Source organism: Carya illinoinensis, chromosome 4 (genome assembly GCF_018687715.1).
Source record: "Carya illinoinensis cultivar Pawnee chromosome 4, C.illinoinensisPawnee_v1, whole genome shotgun sequence".
In the NCBI taxonomy this organism is placed as follows: domain Eukaryota; kingdom Viridiplantae; phylum Streptophyta; class Magnoliopsida; order Fagales; family Juglandaceae; genus Carya; species Carya illinoinensis.
Window position 1 is genome coordinate 1,833,860 of NC_056755.1, and position 14,658 is coordinate 1,848,517.

Sequence of the window (14,658 nt, forward strand, 5' to 3'; positions counted from 1 at the left end):
CGTTTGTTGTGTATGACTATGAGTTTCATCTCCCAGCTTTTGTGAGTCTTTTAACAGGAGTTCCTTTGATGGCCAGTGTGAAGCACTTATTCTTTTATTAATATTTATTCTTTTATTCTTTATTTTTTTATATATTTATTCTCTCCCCCTTTTGCATAATCACTGTTTGTCCGACACGTGACCCCTGTAGTCTGTAAATCTCCCAAACTTTGTCCACATTTTAACTTTTGGAAAGGGAAATCTGATTTTAGACAGCACGCAGAAAAAGTCATACTGTTTGTTGGGACTCTGGAGTCTTGGCTCTTGGATGCATATGGGCATGAGAAAATGTGATATCCAAGCTGTAGTATTGTAAAATAAAGAGTTGAGATGGGATGAAAAATTAAAAATTAAATACAATATTATTGAAATATTTATATAATATTATTATTATTTTAAATTTTAAATAAATTAAAATTTTTATTATATTTTATATAAAAATTTAAAAAAATGAGATAAGATAAAATAAAATAATTCTTATATTCAAACCGGGCTTGACGGTGCTGAGTTCTGCTTGCTTCACTTATAAGAAGGGCTTTATTCCTCTGCAAATACAGCCTTTTTTTTCACTTAAATCGTCTTGGGCTGGGCAAGTCAGTTTTTACGAGTGCTTCAGCCCAGACCCAGCAAACTGATGTACCTACCTATTGGGTTTTAATTAAGACAACTGTTACGTATATAAAGAAATTTATATCAAATAAATTTATAAATTAATGTAATTTTATGAAATTTATTTAATCTATTTTATAATAAAAATAATTTTATAATATGACGTATTATATCAAATTATATCAATTTATAGATTTATTTTTATTTAATCCCTTTTATCTAAAATATTTCCCTCTTAACTATTTCTATCACTTCCAACCCTCGCATTCTCTTGGTTTGTCAAGTCGTGTGAGCCAAAGACAACAAAACAAAAAGGCATTAGACTCGGACAAAATACAAAAGAGACAGCCAACAGCAGGAAGAAAGGCCAGACCAGGTTCAGTTTGTATTTTTTAATTTATTTTTAATGTAACTGTACGGAATTTGTTAAAAAGACTACACAGGATTTTATTATTTGATATTCAAGATTATATTTAAAGTAATTAAGATCAGAAAATATTTTCTTTTGATTTTTACTTTCAAGTTGTAAAGATTTCTCCAAATCATCAAAGTATCATCCATGTATTCGTTAAGGAAGCCTTGCACCTAAGTACATATTAAAAAAAAGTCTTGAATTCACAAGGAATTTAATAGGTTGGAGGAAACCTATATTATTATATAATACATGTATATGTATGTATATTTATTTTAAAAAAAGGTTGAAGAGGAAACCAATACCCAATTGAATGGAAACGATGATCTGTCGTAATCTTATTTTTAGTTGCCAAAGAAACAAAGAGAGATATAAAAAGCTAGTAAATATTTAGGCCTCGTTTAGTTACATAAATAATATGAGAAATTCACTTAATAGTAATTAGGTATTGAGTATATTATAAAATGATTTTTGAAATAATTTGAATTAAGACTTTTATATAATTTTAAAAAAGGAGAGATAAAATATTAAATAATAAATTATAAAATTAAAAGAGGATTAGAATATAATTTTTTAATAGAAAAATTTAATTTTTGTTTTGTATTTTATTTAAAAGTTTAGAAAAATTGTAATAATTAGATAAAAAAAGTTAAAAATTAAAAAATGTTCATATTTAAATGGTATTTAAATATTGAGATGAGACGAGATAGTTTACGTTCACTTTCACAAAATTTTTTATCTCATCTCATTTAATCATTATAACTTTTTTAAATTTCTATATAAAATAAAATAAATAATTTAAAATTTAATTCAAAAATAATACTCAAATAATATATTTTAATAATATTTTATTTTATTTTTAATTTTAATATTAATTCGTTTCATCTTATCTGACTTTATCTTAAAAAACATACGGGTCCTTAATATATACGAAATAATTGGAGACTTTTTTGGAGCAGACGATTGATGACAACCTTAATGATGATGGATTTGATACGTTGGTTCGTTAGATTAGACTTTCACTTCGGCTTAAGAAAAGAAGCTTCCACAAACAAGCGGCTCAAAAGTCCGTGAGTTCCAAAATCCAATGGGCACCCACAAGAAATGAGACAGGACTGAAGGCCAGGAACCCTCGCCTGCCCGTCATTCCCCTTCAATAAAACCCGAAGCCGAAGCCATACGCGAAGTTGTATCTAAATTCGAACACTGCACAACAGATTTTCCCATGGAGTCTCCACATTTTCTCCTGATCTCTCTCTGTTTTCTATTCCTTCTACCTCATCTCTCTCATTCAGCTCCTCATTTACGCGGATTGCTCGCAGACACGAAAACGTATGTCTCTCTCTCCCCCTCTCTATGTGCTCGTGAAAGTGCCTTGAATGTTCTTTAAATTTGCTGCGGTTTCAGGCATGAGTCGGTGCTGAGATTGAAGAAACCTTCTTTCTCTTCTTTTGATCCCACTCGTGTCACTCAGCTGTCATGGCGTCCCAGGTCTCTCTCTCTCTCTCTCTCTCTCTCTCTCTCAATAAATTGCATTTCGTTTGTGGTTTATATTGATTCATTGCCTATATTTTTAATTCCGAAGGTCTTTCATTTATAAGGGATTTCTGACTCATGAAGAGTGCGACCACCTTATGAAACTCGTGAGTCAAATACTAATCATTCTCCGTCTGAATTCATGTTTTTCTCCTGGATATGTAGAAATATATAAGAATAATCAGAAATCAAATTTGATCCAAATGTAGCCATCTTCCTTAAATTCGATTTGATTTGTGTTAATATTGGGGAAAGTAGGCTAGGGATAAGCTGCAGAAATCGATGGTGGCGGATAACGAGTCTGGTAAGAGCGTAATGAGCGAGGTCCGAACGAGCTCGGGCATGTTTCTTCAGAAAGCTCAGGTATTGTTTAATCACTTATCTGTTCAGCATTTATGGACCTTTTCTGAGATTATGCATTTGAATTCTTTGGGTTCAGAATGGATAAACTTGCTAGCGATTGCTTTATTTTGCGTAGAGTTAAGGATTCGTATAAATCTGTAAGCATGTAGTGATAAAATCTGTGGTTGTAGCCGTCTTGCGTGCATTTCTCACAAGGATGTCCCAATCGAGAGAAGATCACGGGCAGCTTTTGGCATTTAGAAAGATACTTTTTATTTTTTGATAAGTATTTAAGGTGAGACGCTAATAAAATGAATGCTTCATTAACTTTGACAAGAATCAGCAGAAGTTTCACCAGAAATAGGGTCTTTATCTCATTGATCTTTAATTTAGTTTGAATGTGGGAATAGAGAAAATCTGAACTTCTTAAGTAATTTTGCACCTAGTTGAAACTTGACACCATTTGAGTTGGAGAATTATTGCATTTGGATAAACAGCGTAATCTAGTGCCGGATGGGTAACAAACAAGGTTCTCCGACCGCATTTTAACTCTCTTTGAACTGATGTCTTATTCAAACCTGAGCTCAGAATAAGCTATTTTCAGTTAAAGTCTGCTTTCTAAATTGGATGAATTGACATGGAGCTGTATTAGTTATGTTGGGTGTGAGATGTGTTACAACAATTTTTGTTGGTCCCAGCTGCTTGGACATCCATTAATCAGAATCAAAATTTAGATGTGTGTGAGTGCCAAACTTTCTTTATGTGAAGTGTTCCATAGAGTCACATGCAAGAAGTTGATTTGAGAGGCTTTTGTTAGACCCGGCATGTTTATGATTAATGCAGCCACTGGTTGCTGCGAGGACACGATCTGTTTTCATACCCATTCTGTGAAATATGCATTTTCCGTTTCTTATTACTTGACAAATTCTTACTTGGTGTCTTTGTTTCATCTTCAAGGATGAAATAGTCGCAGATATTGAGGCCAGGATTGCTGCATGGACCTTCCTTCCAGCAGGTAAAATAATTACTTTCTTCTCGTTGATTTAGGATTTCTGCGAGTGTATGGGAAGTTTATTATTCAATCTTTCTCACCCTGATTAACAGAAAATGGGGAGTCCATTCAAATATTGCACTACGAGCATGGTGAGAAATATGAACCACATTTTGATTATTTTCACGACAAGGCTAATCAAAAACTGGGTGGCCACAGGGTTGCCACTGTATTGATGTATTTGTCTGATGTTGAGAAGGGTGGGGAGACAATCTTTCCTAATTCAGAGGTAAAATTATCCGTGACTGACCATCGGAGTGATCTTCCTCCTTTTTTTCCCTGGTCTGGAAATTTTGTGAACGGCTTTAAGTTGGTTACACAGCTCCTTTCAATGCTTTCCGTGTATGTATGTGTTTTCCTTTTCTCCTATATGTCTACTTCACTAAGTCAACATTTATTTGTATCCTTCCACAGGCAAGGATGTCTCAACCAAAGGACGATGGCTGGTCTGATTGTGCTAAAAAAGGCTATGCAGGTATTAATTTGTTGGCTAATAACGAATCTGAATTTCTCTATTGTTTTACTCGGGTAATGCTAATTTATGTTTTAAGTTATTCAGAGGCATCTCTTTAAATTCTGTTGATTCCTGTCTTACAACAATTATCTATTTCATTACATTTGTTCTCGAGTAATTTACATTTGTTCTTTAAATACCCTACATCCATCATAGATCTGAAAATTACCTTTTCATAACAATGCAGTGAAACCCATAAAGGGTGATGCCTTGCTATTCTTCAGTCTTCATCCTGATGCAACTACAGATACCAACAGCTTGCATGGGAGCTGCCCTGTTATTGAGGGTGAGAAGTGGTCTGCAACCAAGTGGATTCACGTGCGATCCTTTGATAAACCAGCGAGGGACCCCGACAATGGGGATTGCGTTGATGAGGATGAGAACTGCCCTATATGGGCCAAGTCTGGTGAGTGTGAAAAGAACCCTCTTTACATGGTGGGTTCTGAGCACTCTAACGGAAATTGCAGGAAGAGTTGCAAGGTTTGCTCATCCTAGAAAAACCATTTTTACTTTGTTCTTTACGGGAGCGGGGATAATCATCGAATTGTTGTATATAATATTGAGGTGTGACTTAGTGGCACAATCATCAGAGTTGCTCGGACCAATCTTTTATAGCATTCGTTTGTATATTTGAAAACTTACCTATCTCATATCAAACCTGCCTCTCTTCCTTATGATGGCAATCCATTTAAAGCACTGGATCTAATTTTGGCCTTTGCACGAACTGCGTAATACCATACTTTTTACGGGGGTCTAGTGCTGGTACAATGATTCATTAACTTTTCTGGTGTCTAAGCTCAGTTCTAAAGTTTGAAAGTGGGAATTGTTTGTGTTTGTGTTTTTTTTTTTTTTTTTTTTTCCTGGTAAGTAAAAATATTATATATATATATATATATAACAATAGGAGAAACCAAATATACTATACAAAAAAAGGCCTAACCCATACTAGAGTGTCCCGAATCACCTAAAAGCCTGTGAAAATTACGCAAAATACACCAAATTTGAATTGGAATGGAACACACTTTTCCAATCCCAACTCCTTGTTTTTCCTACAACTAATTCAAATCCCTCTACAAGACCGTCTTCACATTGCCTTCCTTTTAGTCTTCTCTTGACTTGAACTACTTTCCTTAGCGTCGTAGTTAATTGTCCATGAAGGACGTTTTAATTCTCTGTTTTTCTTGAAACTTGATTTGGTTTCAAGTGAGTAGCTCGCCTCAATCATAGTGAAGAGAGTTTTGATTTGGTCTTCATATGCATCATTTGAAATCCCCATGATTTGCTTAAAACTTTTAACTTTATTAAAAACTTAGTTCGATACTGAAACTACTATATCATTTAACAGATAAAGAGAAACAAGGGGAGCAATATCCCTAGACATGGTACCCAACTACACTCTCGACTCTAAGCGGTCCTTCACACTAGGCACCAATGACAAATCCTGAGTCTCCTCGACAGCTAAAAGGTTGCTGTCCATTGTTTCTGTCACCATAAAAGGTTCCTTGCCTCCATCGATGACAACATTGCTGAAAATTGCTTCACCCCACGACAATCCTTGTAGTTCCACTTTGTTAGACCTTACTGTTCCCTCAGGAATAGAACAGATAGGAGATGCACTACCTTTTAATACTCCATTTTTGTCTTCTGAACAAGGCTCATCTGATTATTCATTTGTTTGTATTTTTGACATTTGTGTCAAAATAATTATCCTTCTTTGTTCTATATAATATAGATATATATATATACTAGGTCAAAGCAACGTGTAAAGCTCGTTTGCTTAGTTAGATCAAATGTGATTTTTACAGTATTATTTTGTGATTTCTAAATTGTAAAATTTAAATATTATGCTTTCTTAATATTAATAATTATTTTTGTATTTAAATTACACTCTAGTTTAAATTATTTTATTTTTAGGTTTTTTTTATTTTTTTTATTAATATTTAGTTGTACTGTTTTATTTGATTTTTATTGTGCATTTTTATCTTATTGGACTTCTAATTTTAGGTGGGCTTTGTTCTAGTGAGTTTTTCTTTGTTTTTGGGTCAAATTCTTTCAGTTTTCGGGCCCAGCCCGTGTGCTTTAAGCCCAGCCCCCTTTCTCCCCCAAAACGGTGCCGTTTGCTCCCCAACCCTTAGGGCTTTGTTTCTTATTTCTATCCTCCTGCTAGCACCGCTGCTTCCTCTTTCTTCTTCTTCCTTTGTTTTCTTTTATTCTCTCCCTTCTCATCGACCTAGTTGAGCAAATCAAGTTCAAGTAAAACCCATATGATAAGTTGGGATAAATTAGCGAGAATTGGGAATGGGTCAAGTTCTCTGCTTTGTGTTAAGTCAGAAACAAGCTTGAATTGGTGGATTCGATGAGAAGGGAGAGATGGAATGCGGTGGCATTCGGCGCTTGTGGTTTTGCAAAGCGGAGATGAATCTTGCGACTGGTATTTTTTTAGGAGCTTGTGGAGCGCTAAAGCCATTTAATTCCAAGCAGTAATCTTGCACGACGACGATGTGCTTTTCTAATTGGGAGGATGGAATCACATTCATTTGGTTGTTGCTGCTTCTTCTTCCTCTTTCGATTTCCATTTTTTTCTTTTCACTGTAGGTCCATCTATTTTGCCATTCTTTTACCATTTCCATACTCGGTTTCTAGCTCCATTTTCGTGCCAGTTTCTCTCCAAATCTGTATGCTATGGGTTTCGGTCATGCTCTATTTTTTTGACATCCTCTATGGGTTTCTACGTCCGTGATGTTGCTGCGTGGAGTATTCTGCAACCCGATCCCCAGCTTGTGCTTCTCCTCCAGACTCATCCCCCTCTTGTTCGGATCCTTTGCCTTCAGCTTTGGATGCTTCAGTGGTTTCACTGGTGGCATTTTCATTGGAGATTGCACCATTTGACGATTCGATGAGCTCGCATGGAGCTTCTGCAATGATTTAGAATGATCCGAAACCCCGTCCGATCTCTCCGTAATTTGCATCGGAATGGTATTACGATTATCGCTCGCTTGCAATTTTTCCCCTGCATCGAAAACCCATTTTTCTCCCTCTTCTTCATCAATCCGATCGATTTTCTTGTTGAATGGGTGAAACGACTCCTTGAATCTGGCCAGTAGCAGCTCGACAATGGCGTGCACGGTGTGGGGTTGTAGGTCAAGTTGCCTCGCATAAACGGCCAATAAATTATTGTTTTAGGCGAACGGATTTAGACGAATGGTGTTAACTTTAACGGAAAACAACAATAAATTGTTAAAATAAGATTTTCTGTTTGATAGCCGCTTTTTATATATAAAGATATATATAAGTATATTTATATATTTGTATAAGAGTTGAACATCTTTTCTGATCTCACGGGCATGCGGGTTTCACAAAAACACTGCTAAATAAGAAAATCTCTCAAGACATTTTGGAAAGAAAGTCCATTTCATGAGCACGTTTAAATCGCCTTTGGAGTAAATTCTATATGCCACAACTGACGATCTAAGTTTGGTTGATTTGGGTAGTGTGTGTGGGATACAAGTTGGACCCGGTGGAATCTGGATGATATTGATGGTTCGACAACTGGACATTTTCCTAGTACGCTAACACGACGCCATGGAAATTGCACCACTCATAAGCTTAAAGAAGCCTTTTTGGTTTTCATGTCAAACACAGGTAATCGGAATCAATTGATATTTTACCCGATTGAAACTATAACTACATAACTCACCCTATTTGAACCTCAAATAGAGTGCTCTAAGATCCAAGCATGTGAGAGAGAGAGAGAGAGAGAGAGAGAGAGAGAGAGAGAGAGAGAGAGAGAGAGAGAGAGAGAGAGAGAGAGAGAGAGAGAGAGAGATGCTTATATTGTGATGTCATTTGAAACCGTTTTTTGGAGAAGATGAAAATCATCATGCAATTGGGAGCCAAATTGCATGCATTTCTTGCCTCCTCATTTGTTAAACGTTCCCTTCCTCTTCATCTTTTAAAATGTACCCTCAAAGGTTTGCAATTGCATCACCATTACATAATTATACCTTCAGCTCTCTCTCTCTCTCTCTCTCTCTCTTCCTTCAATGGGAAGACCACCTTGTTGTGACAAATCCAACGTCAAGAGGGGCCTCTGGACTCCCGAGGAGGATGCAAAAATACTTGCATACGTTTCCAACAATGGGATTGGGAATTGGACCTTGGTTCCCCAGAAAGCAGGTTTTGTCCATTCTCCACTCTTCTAAATGGGAGCTGATTTTTATTTTTTCTTTCAATTTTTTGGATTTATCGTCTGTAAATGTAAGAGCGCCGCCTGCATTCTGTAATTATATGCGTGCATGAGCTAGTTTATTATGTACAGGACTCAATAGATGTGGGAAGAGCTGCAGGCTTAGGTGGACAAATTACCTCAGACCTGATCTCAAGCATGACGGTTTCGCCCCTCAAGAAGAAGACCTCATTATAAACCTTCACAAAGCTATTGGAAGCAGGTAAATCACCCAGTTTAACTCTCAATCTTGTATCTCTTTCAGTTAATTGTTCTTTGCCTGATTATATTCTTTGAGTTTCAAAGATGAACTTTTTTAAGGAGGTTGCACTTAAAACGAATATCTGGAGTGCTATAGTTACATGAAAGGACAGCGCTGTAATGTGCATCCTGAAAGAGAATCAAATTACAATTCCATGCACATTAATGTTCCTTATACCAGTTTACACGTCACCCGAGTCTTAAAAGATCATAACAAAAACTTCCTACTTGATATACAATTGTCAAACAGCCCAAGTATAATGACATGACTCTCTCTCTCTCTCTGTCTTTCTCTCAAACAAACCAATGTGTTGCAGGTGGTCTTTTATTGCAAAACAGCTACCTGGAAGAACAGATAATGACGTCAAAAACTACTGGAACACCAAGTTGAGGAAGAAGCTTACCAAGTTGGGAATTGATCCTGTTACCCATAAGCCATTTTCTCAGATCCTCTCTGATTGTCGAGACATTAGCGGCCTCCAAAACAGCCAAAACCAAATTGGATCTCTCAATAAGAACATCAAGTACTACGCATCAGTGCCCACACCAGAACACTCTTCAGTCCTCACAGTATTTCCAAATACCGATATGATCAGGAACAAGTCTGTGATGGAGCAAGTCCAAGATAGCTCCTCTAATGCAAACATCCACTCATGGCACTGTTTGTCTCAGTTTCAAGTCCTTGACCCAGAAATTATCCAGCCAAACTTCTTTAATGAAGCCACCTCTTCTTGTTCATCAACATCTTCTTCTAATGTCACACAGTTAGGCTCGCCACAATCGTATTCTTGCCAACCATCTCACGCACAAATCACACCATCTTCTTCCTTCAACTGGAGTGAATTCCTCAGTGAACCTCTTCCCTATCCGGGCTTTCAGCAACAGCAAGATCGCCACCTCAAGGGAGTCTTGTCACCAACCAATTGCCCTTCAACTCTAGAGCAAACACCCCAGTTAAACCTTGCTACTGGAAATTATAATGGCCTATATCGAATTGGACATGAGGGTGATTTTGGGACATTTGATTTTGGATCCACAAGTGGAGATCAAACAAACAACAGGTCAGAAGCTTCATCATCTGTGAGTTCATTTGTGGACGCTATTCTGGAACAGGACAGTGAGATGCGGGCAGAATTTCCAGATATTTTAGATGGATCTTTTGATTACTAGATACTGCAATATGGTTCTGTTACACTAGTAGAAAATAATAATAATAATAATAGCAGAATTCATAGTTTCAATAGGTAGTTTCTCGATGTAGTAGACTGAACAATATAGAGAGCCAGTATCTAGACAACACGGTAATGAGTAATTCCGGCAATGTGTATAATTTGGCATAAAATTTCTGGCGATCCAAATATTGAGTTGTAGCCCACAAACTACCTCACGAGAAAATATTTCAAGCCTGGAAATAATAAATATATAGTTGAGCAAAATTGTAAAGATTCCACGAGTTGGAAGTTCGCTGTCAACCCTACCTATGTTAATAATCAGAATTATATTTCTAACTCGTCCAAGAAAATCTACGTACATCAGATTCAGATGTTTGCTAAAACCTACCAATGTAGTTAATCCTCAATAATGGACATTAGCTCATGTAATGGGATATTGTGATGGCTAGAAAATGCAGTGAGAGACATTAGAAAAGTGGATTTTCAAACCATTTTTATTTTTCGAAAAGTTATTGTTCAGGTCCTTGTGACTCCCTCATCATTCTTGCCAAGCCTCAAATCAAGGTCCAAAGATGTTCTTGCTCTGCCCTTTTCGGCTGCTGTATGGGTTTTCCTACAGCCCAGGAGGATCTTTGGTTTTGTTCTTTTTAAGCAATCATCTGTGCAGATTTATTTGTATTAAGTTGCTCTTTCTTTCCGATATAGATTCAATTATTTCTTTCAACCTGTCAATCACGACATTGGTTCCTCTTAGCAAGAGATGTTCACTTCGTGCTTCACGATTCATATAGGTGTACGTTTGCCAGTTTTTTGGCATGTTTTCATTCTCACGTTCTTTTGTTTTACTCATAAACAAGTTTACAAGAACATTAATAAAATCCCTTCGAAAGAAACTATGCATCCATGCAGATGATGAAGGCTGGGGATGGACATCCCTTGAGCGTATTTTGTTCCTAAAATTTCTTCTTAATTTTAAGAGTTATTTTTAAGCACTTTTAGTTTAGACTCTCCCCACCCTCCTTGAATATACATACAATGGATGATTATAACAATGTTCACGAATCAAATGATAAATTGAAGGGTCCAACTGATTACATTATCTAGATTCAATGATAAGAGAACGTGGAGCCCTTCCTTCACAGGATAGTGGGCCACATTTTGATCAATCATAATATTCATAGGAGTCATAAAATGGTGTTCTTTCAATCAATAGAAATGTCTGATCTACACACAGTTTTTATATAAAAAAGTCACACCATGACGTGATTTAATGTGATCATTAAATTATAAAGTCTTTTTAAGCTAAGTTAGTATATAAACTTCTTTATGTAAGATTTATGTGTAAACCTATCTTCAACATATAAAAGGTGAAAGAAAATTTGCAGAGAAATGGTTTTGATCAAGACAAAGAATTCATTCAGTAGATGTCAAATATATAGAATTGTACAAGGTAAGCTGGAAAGGAAAGACTAAACTTAACAAATATACAATATTTGACAGATGTTAAGTTGTCTACACAGCAGTATGAATTAGTGGGATTCGAATGTTGGTGTCAAGATTGATCTCTATTAGGCATGTGGATCATATCTCTGAGTACTAAAGTTACTGCACAATTTCCTCTGCTGATGTGGCTGAAGAGATAGTGGGAGAGTTTGTGTGGTCTGCTGAATTGTACGATTTAACAAAAGGAACTGCCCGAGTTCGGAATCTGTATCCCATGCAACAAAAAGGCACTTAAATTTGAATCCCAGTTACTTTGGACCTAGTCTTAACTTCTCGAACCAATCAAAATCAAATCAGGAAAAGGAAGCAAAGAAAAAGTAAAAGAAAAAGCAAGGAACAGATATTGCTTCTTTCTTTTTTTCACTTTAGGAGAACTTCTATTTATACTAGAACTATATGTCCATATATTATATATACATGTATATAATATGTATGTATGGGCTATGTTTATCATTACCTGTCATTGGTTAAATCCCATTACGTTTCTTAGTTCTAAATGCACATTTAATCATACAGGGGTCAACAAAAGCAATTAAAAAGCATGCATTTTTTGGTTAAATACAGCACATTGTACGCTGTTCATTGAGTTCTGCAATATGTTGGTCTGTGTCTCCTTTCGTTTCTTGGGCAAGGGACTATTATATTAAAAAAAAAAAAAAGCTGTTAGAATATATAGGGAGGGGTGAGGTGAGACTCCTATAATCATCCTGTAGAGTAAAAATTGCCAGGAAAAGAAAAATACTCAATCAGATGGAAATGTTTGTTCTTTCGGGTATCAATTAGTAGTCTTTTGTTTGGCCATTGCTTGATATAACATTTAATAGAAGAAGAGTTATACTTATAAGGGGTGTAGATTGAATTCTAGATACAAGGAAAAACCAAAATATCATAAAAATTCCCTAAAATGCTCAACAAAGACGATACCTCATCATGTATTTGGACTGCTCAGTCAAGAACCTTTCTGGGGTAGTGTTGTTCTTTCTTATGGTAGCTATTTGGTCCACTTTTTTCAATACAAAGTAGATCTGTCCATGAATCTCTCCCTAAAACATTAAAGTAGGGACAAGAAAACAGTAGTTGGGATACCTCCAAAAGTTCAATCTTTCTCAAGCTTCCCCGTGTATTTTGTCTGATATAAACTCGGTTTTTTTAGACAAAATTACAGATTGCTTATCCAAGTCAGGAGTTGCGGGAATTTTCATGCCTCTCAACTGCCTAGAACGGCCTTGGTTGAATTTCGAATGGACGCTATTGGGTTGGTGCATTTCAGGCATCTACGTCTGTAATTTAAGTTCTTCCCTGGTCTGGTCTGAAGTTTTTGTATTCTTTAGCTTCATGTTTCATTCAGTTATGCAGAGTTGTATAGCTATTTGTGAAGAGCATCTAATTCATAACATTTTCTGTAATAAAATCTAAAAAGAAAACTCGGTTTTTTAATACCATGAAAACGTTACGGTTCGACCAATCACCGATCAAAAGTTCCGAAATTTAAGGCTGGCACAAAATGATTAGCAACTGAATGAATTGCACATACTTTTCCAAATATTTATAGGCACTCGCACCCAATCATAGCAGTTTGCATTAGTGTTCAGGGCAACACATTTCAACTCGGATGGCCTGATAATTGAGAAATCATAAATCTAACAGTCTCCTGCACATTCGCCACCTCACAATTGCTGATGCTTCTCAGTTCTCACTCCCCTTAGGCTCTACCAGGCGGCCGTCTAGTCTTCCCTGCTCCCCTGAATAAACAAATAAATTAGAAGATATTAACATCTCAGAGAGAGAGAGAGAGAGAGAGAGAGAGAGCTTTAACTTGAAACAAAAGACAATTTAGTTATTTATGCAGCACTATGATACCGGGTGTATTGAGGAGCCAAGTTAAACGGGGGCAGCATTTCTCTTCTTAGTTCTTATAGAACAGCAAACGTCTACGGGCACGATGGTTTGGTCGCTTAATGGGCCATTAATGGAATAAACTTCCAATATATTAATTAAAATTCGGAGAAAAAGGAAAGGAACAGAGTTTTCTTTGAATGTTTCCTCCAAACTGAAGTGGTCCATATCTTCCCCCGATGTCTTTATTTGTTTCTCATCAAAATAAGAGAAAGATTTGTTCAAAGAAGCTTTTAGTAAAGAGTTAAAAACTATCATCAACTTCCACGCAATTCATTTCTCACTTCATCAAGTTTTTTGGTTTCTTATCTAACGTCTTAGCTACAGCTTAGGTCGCCAAAGCCAAAGGGCCGAGGAAGTGCCGGGACAGTTTTGATTCTTGATGTTAAATAAAAGAGGAAAACACAACACACCCCCAAAGAGAAAAGAAAAGAAAATATAAAAATCTAGGCCATTGTCATCACGTGTAGAAGAAAAAGCAGAGAGACACTAGTATTTTTTAGTGGAGAAAGTGTACTGTCGCACTTGAATACCATGTTTGAAATTTAGAGAAATTGTGAAACAGGAAGATGGCATTTGATTCCAGTCTTCCAGACAATAAATTTTCTTCTTTGGGTCTGTTCCCTGTCTGATAAGGATGTCTCCCTCCTTAGTTTAGAAGCTGAAAAGCAATACCCGTTCATCCTCCATTCAAGTTCCTTCACGAGTACGTTTTTGATGCAGTAAATGATGCATATTTGATTAAGAAGGAGGAGAAAAAAAGTACCTGTTGTGAATGGGATCAGGTCCATGGGGCACTCTTCTCCTGCTCACGTAATTAAGATCGGAATGCCGATGAGCAGTATGCTTCTCTCTCCCAATCAGCTTCCAATACCTGAATATTTCAGTTGACCTTTCCATTGTAGTCGATGTTTTATTTTTACGGTTTGCTATGATTCCAACCGTCGACAGCCAAATGACGCCCACGAATATGAGAGCTCCAATCAGAGCCCTGAAAACCCTACGGCCACACACCATATCTGTTCCTCTCTTTCTCCTATAACTTCCCACTCGAGGAAATTGGCAGGCTGTTCAAAGAAGGGAATGAAGAGTAAATCA

At 36.5% G+C, this 14,658-nt stretch overlaps 2 protein-coding genes and 1 long non-coding RNA gene across 3 annotated transcripts; 2 read left to right on the forward strand and 1 right to left on the reverse strand.

Annotated features, from left to right (window-relative positions):
* Nucleotides 1–2,133: 2,133 nt before the first annotated feature.
* On the forward strand, nt 2,134–5,177 carry LOC122308410 (probable prolyl 4-hydroxylase 7). The gene is made up of 8 exons (XM_043121715.1): nt 2,134–2,392; nt 2,468–2,551; nt 2,646–2,703; nt 2,855–2,959; nt 3,896–3,953; nt 4,043–4,218; nt 4,404–4,464; nt 4,691–5,177. Exons 1-8 carry the CDS (start codon nt 2,286–2,288, stop codon nt 4,996–4,998), a joined length of 957 nt encoding a protein of 318 aa, XP_042977649.1. The 5' UTR covers nt 2,134–2,285; the 3' UTR covers nt 4,999–5,177.
* Nucleotides 5,178–6,448: 1,271 nt separating this feature from the next.
* LOC122307060 (transcription factor MYB35) lies at nt 6,449–10,232 on the forward strand. Its single transcript, XM_043119673.1, has 3 exons — nt 6,449–8,679; nt 8,822–8,951; nt 9,307–10,232. The coding sequence occupies exons 1-3, from the start codon at nt 8,547–8,549 to the stop codon at nt 10,157–10,159; spliced, it is 1,116 nt and encodes a 371-aa protein (XP_042975607.1). The 5' UTR covers nt 6,449–8,546; the 3' UTR covers nt 10,160–10,232.
* A 1,322-nt stretch (nt 10,233–11,554) lies between these two features.
* Nucleotides 11,555–13,354, reverse strand: LOC122307779. Its single transcript, XR_006241813.1, has 2 exons — nt 13,199–13,354; nt 11,555–11,869 (listed from the first exon to the last, which is right to left on the reverse strand). It is a non-coding gene; the product is annotated as an uncharacterized LOC122307779 (long non-coding RNA).
* Between the last annotated feature and the right edge of the window lie 1,304 nt (nt 13,355–14,658).